Source organism: Panthera tigris, chromosome X (assembly GCF_018350195.1).
Source record: "Panthera tigris isolate Pti1 chromosome X, P.tigris_Pti1_mat1.1, whole genome shotgun sequence".
NCBI classification, from domain to species: domain Eukaryota; kingdom Metazoa; phylum Chordata; class Mammalia; order Carnivora; family Felidae; genus Panthera; species Panthera tigris.
The window spans coordinates 125,657,748-125,677,077 of NC_056677.1; the positions used below are offsets into that span (position 1 = coordinate 125,657,748).

Sequence of the window (19,330 nt, forward strand, 5' to 3'; positions counted from 1 at the left end):
GGAGACTTGGGGCCGAGAGTCCCCCGAGGGTCAGGCGAGGCTAGGACTGCTGGCTGATGGGCTTCCCGAACTTCCGGGAAACCAGCGGTGGGTGGTTCGGGGGGCGCCCGCTGGCAGGGATTGCTGCTCCCCCGCCTTGCCGAGGGGTGAAGGGGGAGGGGTTCTGCCAACAACCTGTGCCAGGCACGCAGGGCGAACAGTGGTCGCTTGTGGCTGCCCGGTGGCTCTTTGATTCCGCTCCACGGCAATAGGACCCAAAAGTGACGTCCGTTCCAGGGCAGCAATAGCTAAGGGTTGCTGGCCCTCCTGGTGCCACCTCTCCCAGGACCCCTGGTGCCAGCTTCCACGTGGCAAGGGACTCCACACAGTTTATGGGCCTGTCCTGGCCCACATCCCAAGAACACTGGGCTTCCGGCACTCTCTCCTCCCAGACAAAAATGGGGTGCCTTTAGAGCCATCAGAGTGAGTCCCTCAGCAGCCAGAGAGGTTGGCCCGTCTCCAGTTGGCTTCCAGCCAGTTTTCCCGCAGCCGGGGCCAGGCTTTTGGGGCCCCATCCTCTATGGGGCCTGCTTGGGGCCCAGTTGGCCCCTCTGCAGAACAGATGTGCCTAGTGCTGGGCTCCAGAGGCCTAGGAGGGCTGAGAAAGCCTGTCCCCAGCCCCAACCCCTTCCTTTCCCATCTGCCCCTTTTCACCAACAAGCCCTTTCCTCCCTCCCCATGTGCTGGGGTTCCAGGCCTGCGGTGTGATGGCACATCACACCGGGCCTTCTCCCCCCGCCCCCCCCCCCCCCCCCCCCCCCCCAGCTGTGGCCCGCCCTCAGGGCCCAGCCTTTCCCACAGAGCAGGTGGCTTCTGGAAACACTGGGATTTCCCGCTCATACCCATCTCAGTCAATCAGGGGGATTAATGAGAGGCCTACACTGATGTTTCAATACAATTTTAATGCCTCCTTGTGCACTTCGGCTGCTGGCAGTGTCCTGCGTGTGCTTGGGAGACAGCTCCTTCACTGCTGTGCTGCCCACCCCAGGGGGCACTGCACACAAGACGAGCTGGGGCCCCTGGAGTTGCGGTCTTTGGGGCCCTGGTCCCCCACCCAGCACTTAGCACATGCCCAGTTGCTGCACTGAACGGAACCTCAAACATCTGGCTGCCCCTCTGGGAGTTCCCAACATGGAAGGGGCCTCTGACCACCCAGATGTTCACCCATGTGGCCAAAAGACCTTTACTCAGCAAGCTCTGTACTAGGCCCCGTGGGGGTCCCCAAATAAGGAGAGGAGTTTGTGCCTTCTAGAACTTCCCAGCTCTGGGACGCCTGGGGGACTCGGTTGGTGAAGCATCCGACTCTTGGTTTTGGCTTAGGTCTTGATCTCACAGTTTGTAAGTTCGAACCCTGCATCAGGTTCTGTGCTGATGGTGTGGAGCCTTGGGATTCCCTCTCTCTGCCCTTTCCCCACTTGCGTGCGCTCTCTCTCTCAAAATAAATATACTTCAAAAAGAGCTTCCCAGCTCCTTCCCTCTTCTAGAGTGCTTCCTGAGCTGGGGGGGGGGAGGGTGGAGCCCACTTCTCAAGGGTTCCGCTAGACCACCTAGTGCCGGCCTCACCCACATGCCGAGCCTCACCCACATGCCGGAGGCAGGCCTGCCACCGGCGCTAAGCCAGTCCTCTGCCATCCTTCCTGCATCTGGGCACCATCCCTGTGACCACGTCACACTTCTGAAATAATTCAGGTGACTGTTGTGTGTGCTCCCAGAGTACACGACGGACTTCAGAAGACCTCGCCGTTCCTCAGTGACACCGAGAAGGCACAGAGCATAGCTTTCAATCGACCCATACCTTGCCCGTGCCCGCCCCCCAAAACCTTCTTCCCGTCTCCTGGCCCAACGAGAATGAACACAGACCAGGAGTCACCTCAAAAAGGCAGCTTACTTTATTCTCCCAATGCCAATGGGGGGGCAGGGGCAGGCAGCCTGTGTGCCTCCGGTCTGAGGCTCTCTGAGCCGGGATGGCCCCGAGGCCTGGGCCGGGTCCACACTTGGGGAGCGTCTTCTCCCCAGGCAACCCGGCTGGCCGGCCCGTCCCTCTTGGGTGCGGCAGCTCCCTAAGGTCAGCACGGGTCTTGTCACTGAGTTCTTCCACTGCTACTTCCGTCTTGGCTCTCCCTCGGTCATCGGGGAAGGACGTGGGCTCCGGAGTGGGCCTCGCAGGCCACATCGAAGGCTGCCCATCCCCACACCTCACGGCGGAGACCACCAAGAAAGCTGCTTCCCCTTCTCCCCTTCTTTTTCCCCCCCCGACCCTTCCCTCCCCCTGCCCCAGCCCTCCCTCTCTTCCTTCCCCCCCCCCCCACCTCCTTCCCAGCCATCACTGGGGGTCCGCTTTGTCAGGCCGCCTGAAGGAGCCGCCATCCCCCAGGGCAAGTCCACAAAACAGAAAAACAACAACCGGCAAGCACAGAAAGGGAGAAAAACCACAAAACTCAGGGGTGCCTTTGTCTACAAATAACCAAGTCTCCCGGCAGGGGGCGAGGCCGTGCTCAGCTTCACAGCCAGGCATTCTCTTGTGCTTAGGACAGTCCTCTTCGTCTCTCCTTTTCAGTCCTTTCCCGTCCCCAAGTACCCAGGCCGAGAGCTCCGGAGAGGGGACTGCGTGTGCGTGTGCGTGTGCCTGCGCTCGCGTTAGGCACACGTGGCCGGCACACAGCGGAAAGGGTGTCCCCCGTGCCAGCTGGCGACGTTGCCGCTGTGCTTGGAGCAGGAAGTAGCCGGTGGAGAGAGGCGTCCCTCCTCCTCAGGGGCTTCTCTCTGGCAACAAGGTCCTGTGCACACACACAAAGACAGGTGCACACACGCCGTGCGTACACACAGACACACACTAGATTCTAAGGGAGAGCAGGGGACAGGGTCTTGGGAGGCTCCCTGGACCTGGGGGGGCGGGGGGGGCAGAAGGCCTGCCCCGGAGCACAGCGGGGCTCAGACAGTGGTGACGGAGAGCAGAGGGTTGTAGACCCGCTTGCCGTCGGCGGAGCGAGTGCCATGGGCCAGCATCTCCTGGATGGTGATCCAGTTGTCCAGGATCTTCTTGTTCCGCTTCTTCATGGTTTTGCGGTGGCTCAAGGCAATGATGTTGAGCTCGGCCTTGCTGTCGCCGTTCTGCTGCTCCCGCAGGCACTCCAGCCGGCTCTGCATCATGAACTCGCGCCGCTTCCGCTGCTCCCGGGCCCGGATCAGGTGCTGCTTCCGCTCCTCCTTGCTCCAGTAGCGGCCCATCTTCATCTCGCTCACCGCATCGTCGTCGGTGGTCATGCCGCTGCGCTCCTCCCGGATCTTCAGGGCCCGGGCTTTGAGGAGGCGATCGCGCACCGGCCGCTTGGCCACATAGCGGGTCCCATCGCTGCGCACCTTGACCTTCCACTCCATGCGGGGGGCTTCGGTGGCCGCCGCTGCCCCGCCCACCCGGGGGCCGCCGGCCAGAGTGAGGGGCCCGTGGCCCAGCTCTTCCAGGCCGCGCGGCGGGGCCAGCTGCACACAGCTGTGGTAGTGCTCGCTCTCTTGGCCCTGGCCGCGGTGGCGCCGCGAGAGGTAAGGGCTGCCTTCGGGGCCCACGCGCTCCAGGGTCACGCCCGGCTTGGGGCTCCGGCGGACTCGCTCCTCCGAGTGCGGTCTCCGGCCCAGCTCGGGATCCCGGGAGAGAGATCGGAACTTGGCGGGGCTCCCCTGCGGGGGGGCTGCCTTGGGGTGGGCGGGGCCGGCGGGGCCGGGAGGGGTCCGGTTCAAGTTGGAGTTGCCGGCGGCGGCCCGCCGCAGGGGGCTCTCCGGCAGGGGCTCTGCGAGCAGCGGGGTGCTGCGGCAGCTCTCCCCGGTGTTGTAGGCGCTGGTGCTGTCCTTGTCCGACTTCTCTGGCAGCTCGGAGATGTCCGACAGCTCGTGCTTCTTGGGCTCGCCGGCCCCCAGGTCGTAGAGACCCTCCTCCTCCAGCAGCCAGGCCTTCATGCAGCGCTCGCGCAGCTGCTGCATCTTCTGCGCCCGCAGGATGTTGCGGCACTTGAACTCCAGGTGTCGCAGCTCCTCCTCGAGCATGGCCATCTCGTGGCCCAGGCTCTCGTTGCGGTTCACATCCAGGGCGCTGTTGCCGCCGCCGGACGCCCTGGGGAAGAGGAGGCCCAGCTGGTTGCCGTTCTCCAGGTGGCCCTTGATCTCCAGCAGCTCGCGGTAGCGCTCGTACTCCTCCTCCGTGAGGCCCGGGAGGTCGCCCCCGCCCAGCGCCGCCCCCTCGGCCAGCAGGGAGTCCATGCTGAAGTGCAGGTCGCGGCTCTTGCGCAGGGCCCCGGGGGTGTCGGCGGCGCTGGCGGGCTCGTCGCCCAGCAGGTCGTGCTCGGAGCTCTCCTCGGTGCGGGTGCTCTCGTCGGTGCGGCCCACCCCACTGTCCAGCTCCTGGCTGTTGCTCAGGCCCGTGCCCACATCGGGGACCCCTTTCTCCTCGTCGTTGCCAAGCTGGGGCAGAGAGACGAGCCCCACTCAGCGTGCGGCCCGCGGAGGCCGGAGGGTCGGAGGGTCGGAAGGGCCTTTGGGTCCAGCCCTTCCCCCCCCCCCCCCCCCCGCCCCGGCCTCCCATCTGCCCTCCCCGCGACGACCCGCCTCTGGCCTCCTTCCTCACCTGCTGGGCAGGGGGGGGTTTCAGCTTCCGTGCGCGCAGCTCCCCCTCATGCTCAGAGCCAAAGTCATCCAGAAAGTCATCCCGGTCACTGTCCTTCCACCGCTTTGCCAGCTGCAGAGACAGGCCCGTGCTGTCCCCTCTGCTTTAAGGACCTCCCCAGACACCGCCCCCCGCAGCGGCCTCTAGGCCTCACACCCAGCCTCCTGGTCTCAGTGAAGGTGAACACTCAGCCATCCGAGGCCGGAAGGGCAGACGCGCCCCAAAGACACTACCCACCCTCCAGCGGGGCCGGGCCGCTGGCATATCTTTGCCCTTGTCACAGATCAGCAGCTTCCAAGGCAGAAGCCCGATGCCAGGGGTCCCACAGTATCCCACCGGGCACACACACCTGGCTCTCAGGCCGGGCCACCAGCAGCGAGATGTTGGTGTTCTCCTCCTGGCTCAGAATGGCCACCGCCTCTTCCCGGTTCTGGACGTCCACGCCATTTATCTGTGACAAGCCAAGGGACCGTCAACAAGAATGCCAGGGCTGGCTGTGGCACGGGCCCCGGCCGAACTGCTCGGATGCCCTCACAGGGAGCTCCAGGCAGAGCACCGTGAGCCAGGAAAGGCTCTGGAGCTCCGACAGGATGGAAACTGGCTGCAAGGTGCTCAGGACCAGGACAGCCCGGCCCGTGCAAGAGCACTTGTGCCCCGAGGACAATGTGGCGTGGGGGGGGGGGGTGGTGCTCATGCCTGCAGGATGGACGGAGAGGCTGACTAGGTGCCAGAGTGGCACAGGCCCTCCTCGATGCCAGCAGATCCCATGAGCACACGGGAGCCACCAGGGGCAGCAGTACAGGAGAGGGAGGAGACCCAGCCCTGGTTTCAGGCACAGCCGGAGAGAGCTGGGGCTGGCCGAGGACCGGTAGCTGGGCGGCCAGGGCAGCGAGGCCTCGGTCAGGCCTGCCGGCCCTGCTCACCTGGACGATCCGGTCGCCCTCGCGGATCCGGCCGTCTTTGGCTGCGATGCTGTTGGGATTCACCTGCAAGGCAGATGCATCACGGTGGCCCGGCACGCTTCGCTAAGGTTCCCTTTGTAGCAAGGGGCAGCCTCACCTCGGGGACCCCCAAACCCCCAAAGCAAACTGAAGCCTCCTCCTTGCTTGCTCCGTCTGCAGCTCAGACCAGAAGCTTCCAAGCTCCAGGAGGCAGGAACAAAACTGGGTCTTGGGCTAGTCACCGCTCCCCAGCACGAGCCGCGAACTTGCCAGCCGAGAGCTTCCCAGCCCCTGGCCACCACCCCCAGGCCCAGGCCCATGCCCCCAGCTGGCACTCGTATACTCTTTTTGCATGGAAACCTGTCACTGGCTGGGTAAATGGCGGCAGCCGGACACTTTCCCTTGCATACACCCACACCAAAATATCAGCCCTGGGGCTTGGTGGACAGTCAGACAGTCATACGGAGGCTGACTTGATCAGAGCGCTACCAGCACGTGGGGGGCAGCTGGGGAGCCATCCACCCTCCTGCGGACACACAGACATCTGCCAGGGGCCGCTGGGGAAGAAGGATCCCGTGAGTACCGGGAGAGGCTGGCTGCAGGGCGTGGGAGGGGAACAAAGCCTGGCTGGGACTTCGGCCTCACTCACTGTCCCCATCACTGTCCCCATCCCCTCCTGGGGAGGGCTGCCGGGATGAACACACACACACACACACACACACACACACACACACACACACACGGAAGCCATCAGCTGCCCTATGTGATGCTAAGTAGGCCCCATCCCCAGCGGTCGGCTCTTTATGTGCAGCCTCAGTGCCCTGGGCGGCACGGACAGGCCACAGGGGTAGGTGCGGGGACTCTCCGCGTACCAGACCCTGCGTCAGCACCCGCCACCACGGTGCCTCCCCCCGCCGCTGGTGCCGTGCAGGTGGACACCGTCAGAGTCTGGCCCTGATGTCCTGGCACACAGGGAGGAGGCGTGGGGCTCCACCGCCTCCTAGAACACTCTACTCCCGCGCCCCGCCTTCGTACCTCTCCAACATAGATGCCCAGGTCCTCCTCATCGTCCGTGCGGTAGCAAACCATCAGGCCTAGCTTGTCTCGGTGGCTGGTCTTATACAGCTCCACCTCCTGCCACGCGGGGAATGGGGGGCGCGGAGGAAGGAAGCCCCCAGAACGTGTGAGCGCGGAGGCGTGCTGCAGGGCCGGCAGCCGCAGCCCCGCCCCGCAGCCCAGCCCCACCCCCAGCAGCGGCACATCACCTGAGCCAAGCTTCCAGCCTCCGACTCAGAGGGTCTCTCTTGCCATCCCCAGGGCGCGAGTGTGCCACGGCCCACCCTACCGGGAAATGCCCGAGACACACACAAGACACACGGGACGCACGGGACACGGACATGCGTGGGACACACACTCGCTGACACGGACTGGCTGAGGGACCTCTCCCGTACCCTCCCCGACTCAGTCCAACCTGACCCAACCTGGCCCGTGAGCCTGAGTAACCAGTCGCGCGTGGGCAAGGGCCACAAGGCTCAGCCGCCTGCAGACAACAGGAGCCAGGCCTGAGCCGGGCTACAGACAGCCATCCCGGGGCTGGCCCCTGGAGCCGGCTGTGGGCCCCGCCCTGGCCTGGCCGCCTGGCTCACCTCATACTCCAGCTCGTCCATACGGTCTGCCTCCTGTGGGCCGCCCTCCATGAACTCCGCTGGGTCATAATACTCATGGCTGATGGGGGGGCTGCCCAGGAGAAGGGGGGTCAGGCCAACCGTCTGGTCTTCTCGTGCCCTAGCCTCAGCCCCCAGGCTGGCCGGTCCCAGCGCGCTCAGCACGGAGCCCCTGCTTCTGAGCTACATGCATCCATGCAAAGGCCGGGAATGCTTCTTGGACAGGAGTGTGCAGGGGACTGCACTGAGGACACAGGCATGCCTACCTCTCCCCCCCCCGCCGCCCCACCCTGTCGCCCAGCCCCCGCCGGCCGACAGGGTACCAACTTCTCCAAACTACAGGTGTCCCTCCCACCTGGCACTGGCCCCGCTCATGCAACGCCCCCAGGAGTTATCCAGGCCCCAGAGGACTGCTGGGGAGGGCAGGAGGGCCCGCTCTACCTCCAGGGGCAGCCCTCCTGGCCCCAAGGCTAAGCGTGGCTGCTGGCGGCCAGGGGCCTCGCTCTCGGTAGAGGAGGGGATCCCGGGACTACCTCCCTGCAGCCCGGGTTTAGATTAGCGGAGTGAGCCACGGGCCTGGACGAGAGGCCCTTCTTCTGAGCGGGCCAGAAAGAAGCCGAAGAGATGGATGGGACAGACCAGGATGGTGGAAGATTCAGAGAGGGAGGCTTGAGAGGCAGAAGACAATGGACGGCAGAGGGGGACAGAGGAGGAAGAAGGAAGGGCCGAGGCAGCAAAGTCCCCTGGCCCCGCGGTAGCTACCACAGGGAACCTGTATGTCAGCCTCCCCTGGTCCCTTCACCGGCTGTTGTCCAGCCTGAGGCTAGAAGCCTCGAAATTTCTGAGCCCGTGGATGCCACGGTCAGCTCTGGAGGCCAAGGAGCCTGCTTCCCGCCTGAGAGGACAGGCCAGTCGGGGTCTCCCTGCCGTGCCCAGAGCTGCGGCAAGGCAGCGTCTGGGTGGCGTGCCCTCTCTGGAGGCAGGGCCCGGGGCCCTCCTGAGGGCGACTCACAGCTCAGACAGGACGTACGGCTCCAGGATGACCATGGGCGGGGTGGGCGGGCGCAGCTTGCCCAGCGCCATGATATGCTCAAAGGTGATGTCGGTCTGAGTGCCACTGTCCACCAGCTGCAGGTCATGGCACGAGCTGTCCCCCCGGAGGCGGGGGCTGCGTCTCAGCACCTGGATCACTAGGGGCTCCTTGGAGGAGCGCAGGGCCTCCAGGGTTTGCTCCTGAGACAGCTTGGAGAGCTCCTTCCCGTTCACCTGCGGCAGAGACACGCCCCCGTGAGCACGCGGCGAGCCCCGCCCCGCTCTCCGCCACCTGCCACCGGTGGCGGGTGGGCTCTCCACCCTCATTCCCAAGCGAGCCCCCTTCGCCCTGCCCTACACGGTGCCGTCCGGGGCTCGGGGAGCCCCGGCGACCGTGCACTGGGTCTGGGGGCTCTGCCCTCGCCCTGGAACATGCCCTGGCCCTCCTCCAGCAGAAGCCACCCACTCCTCCGTCCTCCTCACTCCTTCGGGCAGTACTGAGGCCAGAGCTGGTGTCTAGAAGCTCATCTGACAGCAAGGCTGGAGGAAGACCTTGATTCCTCTCCCAACGGAAGTCAGTCAATAAATGGGCTCAGGCCGGAGGGCTGGAAAGAGCACGCAGACACGAAGGGCAGGATCTCTGTCGTCAAGGCAATGACAGACTTGCTGAAGAGAGAAGGTGACACACAGAGCCTCCCTCCTGACACTGCAAGGCAACCTAAGGGAGGTGCCAAGGAAGTGACCCTTACAAGACCATCACCATTTTTCTGGTGCCTTGATGTGCGTCTCCCCCGGAATCCTGACCCCAACCACCATTTTGCAGATGAGGAAACTGAGGGAGCAGAAGGGAGGGAGTGAGTCAAGGTCATGAACCAGACGGGGCTGTAGTGGTCAGAGTTGGGGGCGGTGTTCAAGGAGGCTGGGCTGCTGCAGCCTCCCAGGAAGAGACCCCCAGTGGTGGGTGGTGGGTGGTGGGCGGAGGGCGGAGTGCTCTCTGGGCCCCGCTGGGCGGAGCAAGGTGTGCCCTCAAGGCAACCGGGGGCAAAGGGCCGGCCCCAGCCTGGCCGCTTGTTTCTGCTCATTTCTGCAGCAGCCTGGGTGCGCTGGGCCCTGGGATGGCCAAGGTGGGGTTGCGAACCCGGCACCACGCGCTGTGACCTCCATGTGCTCCTTGGCGCGGAGGCAAGTAGACTGAGGCCCCAACAGACACGGACAGAGTTCAGGACACGTGCCACGAGGCCAGTGAGGGGCGGAGGGTGAGGATCGGGAAGCAGTTCCAGAAGGAGGGGAAATGGCAGCGGCAGCTCACGGAAGGGAGCACACGCACTAGTGGGGGTACCGCAAACGGCCACACCCAGCGGGTCGCCACTGAAGCAGACCTTTGCTACCAAGGAAGCACAGGGCCTGCCACACCCCATCTAGGAAGGGGGTAGGGAAGGCTCCCCGAGCAGGGGCACCTGGCCCGCATCAGGAGAAAGGAGAGGGGAGGCTGGTTTGCAAGGGGAAGTGAAGGCAGCACGGAGAGTGCAGGGCCCACGGACCCAGCACCCGTGCAAGGACAGAGGTTCAGCAAGAAGAGGGGGGAGGGGCCGCACTTGGGCACAGGTCCCAGTCTCCGAATTCCCACAGTGCCACCTCTGTCCCTGGGTGTCTCAGGGGGATGGGGTTCTTCACACAGATGCCCAACCCAACTGCAAAATCGTGTCTTCTGGCTGCCGCGTAACAGATCGAGCCCTGGCTGTCATTCCAAGAAGGCCGTCTTAGGAAGCACAGGGAGTCCTAGGGCCCCCTGGCCAACCAGTGGCTCCTCTGAGCCATGGAGCCCAAATAATTACCTATCTGCTGCTTGATTATGTCCTTGTAGATAATAATCTCAGTATTTAGATCTCCCTCTCCCCAAACTCTCCATAGTCAGAAAAGATTTTTTTAATCAGTCGGGTCTAATCATCAAAGAAACAAAGGTTCATTGCAGAGCATTCGAAAAACACAGAAAATCATAAAGAAGAAAACAAAAACCAGCCAAGAAGGTATTGGTTTGCAACTAATGGTAAGTGCGCGAATGTGGCAGGTACAGCCCTAGAGGCTGCAGGGTCAAGGCAGGGCGGCTGAGCGCGCAGGGGAGAGGCCCGCTGCAGGGGTGCATTGGAAAGGCGAGGAAAGGGCCGTCTGGGAAAGCCTGTAGACACAGGGATGGCAGGAACGGCCCTGGAGCCCTTAGCAGAACTGACTGTGAAGCTGCCGGGAAATTTGCAAGCCCCTTGTTAAACACAGCCCTTATCGCCATTTTGATGGACTAATCTTACAACGGAATGAATTATATTACAAGCAGAGGCAGCCAGTACTCCAAGCTCACGACTGTCTCATGATCTTCCCTACCCTTTCCTGTTTGCACTCTCAGGGTTCCTAATGCGTCGCGTGTCTGGAAAGAGGACATCCTATATAATGGCGTGGGACCTGCATCTCTTTCCGTGTTCAGTGACATCACGCTGGTGGCCGTGATGGGAGTACTTGCACCACAGAAATTAGCAACCGCTCCAAAGTGGGGCTTTTTGTTTCGGACGCTTCCCAGCGCCCCAGCGCCCTTAAGTCAAGTGCTTCCCTAAAATGCAACAGGGCTGGGCTGTCCTCGGGATCTCCAAGGGGTAGGTGTCTCCCTGGAACTCCTGGCGCAGAGCCACAAGTGTGCAACAGGATGCTCAGGTGACACTGAGAAATGCAGGAATGTCTTTCTCCCTGGAATCTGTTGGTCTTCCGGCTGCAGCGTTGCTATGGAAACTGGGCCCAGACAGTGGGGAGGGGAATACGGGGTGGGCTGGGATGTCACGAGGAGGATGGGCGCCCGCAGAGATGGGTCATGAGTCATCAGAGTGACACCTGGGCAGCCCAGAAGCCTTCCCTTTGACCCGCGTGTTCCTTCAGCCTCCTCTCTTTCCCCTTCCTCACGCAGGGTGGGCCCCCCAAGCCAATGAAGGTAAGTGGGGCAGAGACAGCCGGTGACAAGTAAGAAATGACCCCTCCCACAGGGGGTGAGAGCCACTGGCGGGCTACGGAAGTGTGGGGGATGGGCAGAGTATCTCGGGGGCAGGCACACAGTGAGGACCCAGTGTTGTGTTAAGACCTCTTCTCGTCCTGCCTCGAGCCCTGCCCTCGTCCTGCCATCTCGAGTTAAAGTCGTGCACACCAGCCTCAACATTGTCCGAAACCAGGCCGGCTTGCCCTCAGATTCCCCTCCTCGGGTCACACACAAACGTGCACACACGCCAGAGACTGTCCCCACGGAGACACCCGGGACCCACTCCCGCTCCTCCCCTGCTGCCCACACTCCAAGCCCCCGACAGGCGATCCAAAATGGATCAAAGTCCTAAATGGACAAAGCAAAATCGCCTACCTTGGAGGCGAGAGACCAATGTCAATGATGTTGCAACAGAAAAGCGATTCTTAAGATTACAAAACAGACAAGCAAGAATGGAAAAGACACAAATTTGAACAAAGGACATAAGCACGGTGAAAAGAGAAGATGGGCTGTGAGAAGATCCTTACAAGCATAGAACCGATAAAGGACTATCCTATCTTCTGTAAGGAGATTTCCAACAAAACACAGAAGATTTCCAACAAAACAATAAGAAAATGCAAACAACTCAACAGGAAAACCAACACTCGCGGAAGAGGGAGCCCGAAGCAAGCCATAAGCATTTGGGAAGATGCCCCTTCTGGCCGCTGGGGTGTCAGCAGCATCGCGTCACAATGGCCAATGCGGGGAAACAGCCCAAGGATGTGCCGTGGGTAGGATCGATCGAAGAATCGGGCTCGCTCGTGCGTGTGGCGTATGGAAACACTTGTGCTCATTAAGGGTATCAGTAGGAGAAAACGGGCATCAGGATGACAAACCCAAATCTGTCCACAAGGGAAGGAATAGAATGGGGTCAGGGATGGGTGTGCGCAGGCGGCTTCGGACCTGCCTTTTTAGGGGAGAGACGCTGAGGCCAACAGGCCAGAGGCGAGGTCGGACGGCTGTATGCTTTTCCGTCCTTGAGAAATATTTCAAAACGGTTGCGTGTGGAGGGGCAGCCGGGGGCAGGGAGGCCCGCTGGGCAGCTCACGATGCCATCGCCTACTTGGAGGGCGACACTGGGGGGCTTGGGGCCATGGAGCTTTCTGGGCTGGGTGGCCTGACGGCTGTTACTGCGAACAGCCACAAAGCAGGAATAGAGAGCGGCTCCGGTTTGCCGAAGGGCGACTGTGCCAGGCTGTGATCAGAGTGCTCGCACAAGCGCGTCGGGTGGGAAGCAGAGGAAGCGGGGGCCCAGCGCCGGGGCATCTCAGGCCACCGTGGAAGAAAGCCCGTCCTCTCTATACAAGCAGCGGTTGGGGGGGACGTGGGAGGTAGGTGCCCACGAGGGTGGCAGGGGTGAGGGCTGGGGGCATGTGAGTGTGGGTGGGTGGGAACGGGCATAGGGGTGTGGGTAGAGCGTGCGTGAGGGTGGCCTTTGTGGGCGGGGAGTGGGAGTGGGTGGCGCGTGTGGGTGGGCGCTAGTGCTCGGTGGTAGGGGGGCGGGTTTTGACCCTGTGTTGAATCCCCTTCTCCTTCCAGAGGGTCTCCTCCTCCCCTTCCTCCCCCCCCCCATGTCCCTGCTTAAGCTGGGTGAGCCTCTATCATTCGGTCTCCTCCGTCCCCTGCCTCGCACATCCTTCTTTCCTCCCCCCTGTTAGCCGCTCATCACTGCCTGGCCCCCTCCTGTCACCCACAGCCAGGCAAGGACGGGTGCCAGGTGCATCCATCCCTGGCCGAAGAGTCACACTCGCTGGCAAGCAGACACATGCTGAGGGCGCCACGAAAGGCCCAACGAACACCCCGGGACAAAGAGGAGACCCAGCATGTGGACGTGGCCTGACAGGCCTGTGACTCGACTCCCCACGGGCAGGCGAGACGTCCTCATCCACAGCTCGGAGGGGAAGCCAGGCCCCGAGGGGCCCCACCCGAGCCTCCGAGGTGGCCCTCAGCTCTGCTTCTACGTCTGTCTCTCCCACCAGGCCAGGGAGCCTTCTATCCAGAGGGAATCCACAATTAGGATCACACTGGCGATGTCACTTCCGATCCGGGGAGAGTGGTGCTTGCTGGCCACGCTCGTTGTCAGAAACTCTATTAGAAGATGCTGCTTTCATCAAGTACAAACCTCCCGCCTTTGGAACAATCCAGAAGAAATCCACTTCGTCTTGCAACACCCACACACGCCCGAAGCCCACCTCAACGGCCCCCCGACTGCCAATCCTGCTGGTGTCACGGTGCGCTCGCAAAGCCAGCGGATCGTCAAGCACTGCCCCTCCGGAGAGCGACTCGGTGCTCCCTGCTTGAGGACGCCGCACACACGGAGCCGGTCCCCGCTGCCGAGATGGGCCCAGGCGGGTTGGCCAGAGACCTGCCGCTCCAACCCAAGGCTGAGCTGGAAGTCACTCCACTTCCACGGTGGGGAGAGGGGATCGAAGCCTTGGAGGCACGCCCCGTTGCTCTAATGTGGCCCAGGCGGCCCTCACACTCTCCTGGCACGTGGCCCAGTTCCCGTTTACACACTGGGAGAGCACTCGCTGCCCTGGGTCCCCAGACACCAAAGCACCTGGCAAGCCCCGGCTCCACAGGTCCCAAGGGCAGTGGCCCCTCGCAGACCCCACGGCACTAAGGGGTCCCTCATCCTGGCTGACCCTGTCGCCCAGTCACACACTCTGTCTGAATCTCACCCGCTGTTAAAAGGGGAAACTTTCTGGAGAAATTTGTTAATAACTCTAAAGAATCTTGAAAATGTTCATCATTTCCCCTTTGATCCAATAAATCATCTCTAAGTAGTAGATCCTAAATGATAATAACAGCACGTGAATTACAAGGCTGTGCAGAGCAGCATAGTCTTTTGTGTTCCTGTAAAATATACCTAACATAACATTTACCATTTTTACCATTTAAAGGGTGCACTTCAGAGGTGCCTGGGCGGGGGGCAGTCAGTCGGTTAAGCGTCCAACTCTTGACTTTGGCTGAGGTCATGATCTCACAGTTCCTGAGTGCGAGTCCCACATCGGGCTCTGAGCTGACAGTGTGGAGCCTGCTGGGGATTCTCTCTCTCCCTCTCTCTCTGTGCCCCTCTCCTGCTCTCTCTCTCTCTCTCTCTCTCTCTCTCTCTGTCTCTCAAAACTAAATAAACTAAAACAAGTTTTTAGGTATACACTTCAGTGGCACTTAGCTCATTCACATTTTTCTGCAACCACAGCCTGTATCTCGTTCTGGCACATTTTCATCCCCCCGGAAGGTGACCCCCTGCCCCTTGTCTCCACGTTCACCCCAGCCCCTACCGCTCTCTTTTCTGTCCACACATAAATGCAACTGAACAATGTCCTTAGCACGGTTTATAGGTTCCCGCGAAGCTGCGGGAGGCATCGGCACTCCATTCTGTCTACGGCTGAATATTCCCTACTAGTCCCCCAAACGCAGGGACCACATTTCGCTGGCCCGTTCATCCGTCAGTAGACACTGGGTTGTTTCCACTTTGGGGCCAGTGCAGACAGTGCTGCCGTGCACCCCTGTGTGCGACTTTTCGTCTGAGTCCCTGTTTTCGGATCTTTGGGGTGCATGCCTAGGAGTGCAACTGCCGGGCCCTGAGGTCATTCTATACTGAACTTATTGAGGTGCCAAAATTCGTTTTAGTGGCAACGATCTTTGGTATGAAGTGTCGACCTCACTGAAGCATACGGCTGCCCTACCGCAGTCTGCCAACAGCAAGCCTGTTTCTCAAAAAAAGATATAAAATGACATGGGAACTCTGAGGCCTATCTTATAAAATATCTGTTTATGGACAAAGGCTGAGAAAGAATATATAAAAACACTGTGCGAGGGAAATCTGAGATTTTTTCCCCCTTTTCCCAAACTGTATAGAACATGCCTATACTGTTTTTGGGGAAAAAAATGCTTATAAACTTAAAAAAAAAAAAAAAAAAGAATGTGGCTGGAAAATTCTCACGACACAATATTAAGCAAAAAGATCTGCTTAAGGCAGTGTGACCCCAATTCTGGGAGCAAGGGTCTCAGTGAGTAGGAGGCAGCCCAGCTCGGACAGAGGCAGGGAGGGACAGGTGGCTGGCTGAGTGTTTACTCGTACGTGCGTATGTGCGAATGGGTTCAACGTTACACAATACTTTCTTTACAGACTATCAGGAAATTCACAAAAATAGAAAAGCGTTAGCAGTGGTTGTATCTTGGAGATGGATTTACAGGGGGTTCTTCTTCTCTCTTTTGTTTTTTATAGTACTTTCTCCGATGAACATCACCTTTATAATCAGAGAGAATACATACAGAAACAATGTGGCCTGTGATATGTTCCGAGCTTTCCTCAGTTTCCCCATGGCTCCAGACTCGGTGGCAGGCTCTGGTTTGTGCTCCTGGCTCCTGGGCAGCCCGAGCCGGGACTGCAGCCTCCAGGCTCCAGCCCCTTGGGTGCCGATTAAAGGAGAGTGGTGGTAATGAAGTTACATCACACTCCACATCCACACCCGATCCGACGAGGCTCAGGAGACACTCCTTTGTCCCTCTACTGCCTTCATTGCCCTGCCTGGGTGTCCCACAAAAGGAAGAGGCGGCTTCCAGGTGCCTGGAGTCCCAGAGGGAGTGAAGGAGGCCCCGGGGGGCCCTTGGGCTGTGGGCCCATGTGGGGGGGATGGATCACAGCCACCCACCCCCTAGACGAAGTGGCCAAGAGGGCCCCACGCCCACTGCAGGGGCCACTGGGAAATGGGCTCCGGAAGACAGCTGGGCCTGACCACGGGGCTGGCCAGTTAGCCTCAAGAGGCTAACTAGGGGCGGGGGGTGCCTGGGTGGCTCAGTCGGTTGAGCGTCCGACTTCGGCTTAGGTCACAATCTGATGGTTTGTGAGTTAGAGCCCCGCATCGGGCTCTGTGCTGACAGCTCAGAGCCTGGAGCCTGCTTCAGATTCTGTGTCCTTCTCTCGCTGTGCCCCTCCCTCATTCATGCTCTGTCTCTCTTTCTCTCAAGAATAAATAAAACATTTTTAAAAATTAAAAAAAAAGAGGCTAACTAGGGGGACAGGACAGGACTGAGCAGACACCCCCCCCCCATTCCCCTGGCCCAGCCCCCTCTGTCTGCTCCCTACTGGCTCCCTCTAAGGTGGGATTTACGGAAGGTGTTCTGTGGGTGACCAAGGTGTGGGTCCCAGTGTCTCAGCAGAAGACGACAGGAGGGCCCTGGGGTTGGGAGAGAGCACTGATTCCGTAAGCACCAGCCAAGAGGCAGGGAGGCAGAGCAGACAGGCCCCCAGGTCTGCCTTCAGAAGGAGCCCGTGCCCATCCCACCCACAATGCCCACCCCAGCCCCTCAATGCAAGCCAGGTGGCAGGGGTGGGACCCCTCCCCACCAGGGGGTGGACAGGCTTGGGGTAGCCAGTCAGGTAGTGGGGTGAGGAGACAAGACGTGACTAGGGCAGGGACCTACCACAACCCAGGCTTTAAAGGAGGGTCGGCATAACCAGTAAAGAAATTGAGTCAGTAACCAAAAATCTCCCAAGAAACCAGAGACCAGGGCCAGATGGCTGTCCAGGGGAATTCTACCAAACATTTAAAGAAGAGTAAACACCTATTCTTTTGAAGCTGTTACAAAAAATAGAAATGGAGGGAAAACTTCCAAACTCATTCTATGAAGCCAGCATTATCTTGATTCCAAAACCAGACAAAGACCCCACTAAAAAGGAGAACTATAGACCAATTTCCCTGATGAACACGTATGCAAAACTCCTCAACAAGATACTAGCCAACCAGATCCAACAACACATTAAAAGAATTATTCACCACAACCAAGTGGGATTTATACCTGGGATGCAGGGCTGGTTCAATATCTGCAAATCAATCAATGTGATTCATCACATCAATAAAAGAAAGGACAAGATCATGTGATCTTGATCCTCTCAATAGATGCAGAGAAAGCATTTGACAAAATACAGCATCCTTTCTTCATAAAAACCCTCAAGAAAGTAGGGAGAGAATGATCATACCTCGAGATCATAAAAGCCATATATGAAAGACCTATGGCTAATATCTCCTCAATAGGGAAAAAGTGAGAGCTTTCCCCCTAAGGTCAGGAACACCACAGGGATGTCCACTCTCGCCACTGTTATTCAACATAGTACTAGAAGGCCTAGCCTCAGCAATCAGAAAACACAAAGGAATAAAAAGCATCCAAATCGGCCAGGAGGAATTCAAACTTTCACTCTTCACAGGGGACATGATACTCTGTATGGAAAACCCAAAAGATTCCACCAAAAAACTGCTAGAACTGATCCATGAATTCAGCAAAGTCGCAGGATAGAAAAATCAATGCACAGAAATCAATTGCATTCCTATACACCAATAATGAAGCAACAGAAAGAGAAATCAAGGAATTGATCCCATTTACAACTGCACCAAAAACATAAAATACCTAGAAATAAACCTAACCAAAGGTGAAAAATCTATATCCTGAAAACTATAGAAAGCTCATGAAAGAAATTGAAGAAGACACAAAAAAATGGAAAAAGATTCCATGCTCCTGGATAGGAAGAACAAATATTGTTAAAAATGTCAATACTACCCACAGCAATCTACATATTCAATGCAATCCCTATCAAAATAACACCAGCATTCTTCACAGAGCTAGAACACACACTTCTAAACTTTGTATGGAACCAGAAAAGACCCCAAATAGCCAAAGCAATCTTGAAAAAGAAAACCAAAGCTGGAAGCATCACAATCCTGGACTTCAAGCTGTATTACAAAGCTGTAATCATCAAGACAGTATGGTACTGGCACAAGAACACTCAGATCAATGGAACAGAATAGAGAACCCAAAAATGGACCCACAAACGTATGGCCAACTCATCTTTGACAAAGCAGGAACGAATATCCAATGGAATAAAGACAGTCTCTTCAGCAAGTGGTGCTGGGAAAACTGGACAGCAACGTGCAGAAGAATGAACCTGGACCACTTTCTTACACCAGACACAAAAATAAACTCAAAATGGATGAAACGCCTCAATGTAAGACAGGAAGCCATCAAAATCCTCGAGGAGAAAGCAGGCAAGAACCTCTTTGACCTGGGCCGCAGCAACTTCTTACTCAACACGTCTCCGGAGGCAAGGGAAACCAAAGCAAAAATGAACTACTGGGACCTCATCAAAATGAAAAGCTTCTGCACAACAAAGGAAACAATCAGCAAAACTAAAAGGCAACTGACAGAATGGGAGATGATATTTGCAAATGACATATCAGATAAAGGGTTAGTATCCAAAATCTATAAAGAACTTATCAAACTCAACACCCAAAAAACAAAGAATCCAATGAAGAAATGGGCAAAAGACATGAATAGACACTTCTCCAAAGAAGACATCCAGATGGCCAACCGACACATGAAAAAATGCTCAACATCACTCATCATCAGGGAAACACACATCAAAACCACCAGGAGATACCACCTGACACCTGTCAGAATGGCTAACATTGACAACTCAGGCAACAACAGATGTTGGCAAGGATGAGGAGAAAGAGGATCTCTTTTGCATTGTTGGTGGCAATGCAAGCTGGTGCAGCCACTCTGGAAAACAGTATGGAGGTTCCTCAAAAAACTAAAAATAGAACTACCCTACGACCCAGCAATTGCACTACTAGGCATTTATCCAATGGGTACAGGTGTGCTGTTTCGAAGGGACACATGCACCCCCATGTTTATAGCAACACTATCAACAATAGCCAAAGTACGGAAAGAGCCTAAATGTCCATCGATGGATGAATGGATAAAGAAGATGTGGTCTATATAGACAAGGGAGTATTACTCGGCAATCAAAAAGAATGAAATCTTGCCATTTGCAACTACGTGGATGGAACTGGAGGGTATTATGCTAAGCGAAATTAGTCAGTCAGAGAAAGACAAATATCATATGACTTTACTCATATGAGGACTTTAAGAGACAAAGCAGACG

General features: G+C 58.2%; 1 protein-coding gene across 2 annotated transcripts in view; it reads right to left on the reverse strand.

The window, feature by feature from the left end:
* Positions 1-2,928: 2,928 nt before the first annotated feature.
* Positions 2,929-19,330, reverse strand: part of PDZD4 (PDZ domain containing 4) — a 30,840-nt gene continuing 14,438 nt past the window's right edge. The window contains exons 2-8 of one of the 2 annotated variants that reach the window (XM_042974439.1): positions 8,311-8,564; positions 7,281-7,371; positions 6,670-6,768; positions 5,617-5,679; positions 5,043-5,144; positions 4,655-4,765; positions 2,929-4,491 (exon numbers count right to left, since the gene is read on the reverse strand). In XM_042974439.1, the coding sequence (XP_042830373.1) occupies positions 2,971-4,491; positions 4,655-4,765; positions 5,043-5,144; positions 5,617-5,679; positions 6,670-6,768; positions 7,281-7,371; positions 8,311-8,564 (2,241 nt within the window). In that variant the 3' untranslated portion in view covers positions 2,929-2,970. The remainder of the gene's footprint in view (positions 4,492-4,654; positions 4,766-5,042; positions 5,145-5,616; positions 5,680-6,669; positions 6,769-7,280; positions 7,372-8,310; positions 8,565-19,330) is intronic. The other variant, XM_042974440.1, reaches the window with a different exon arrangement.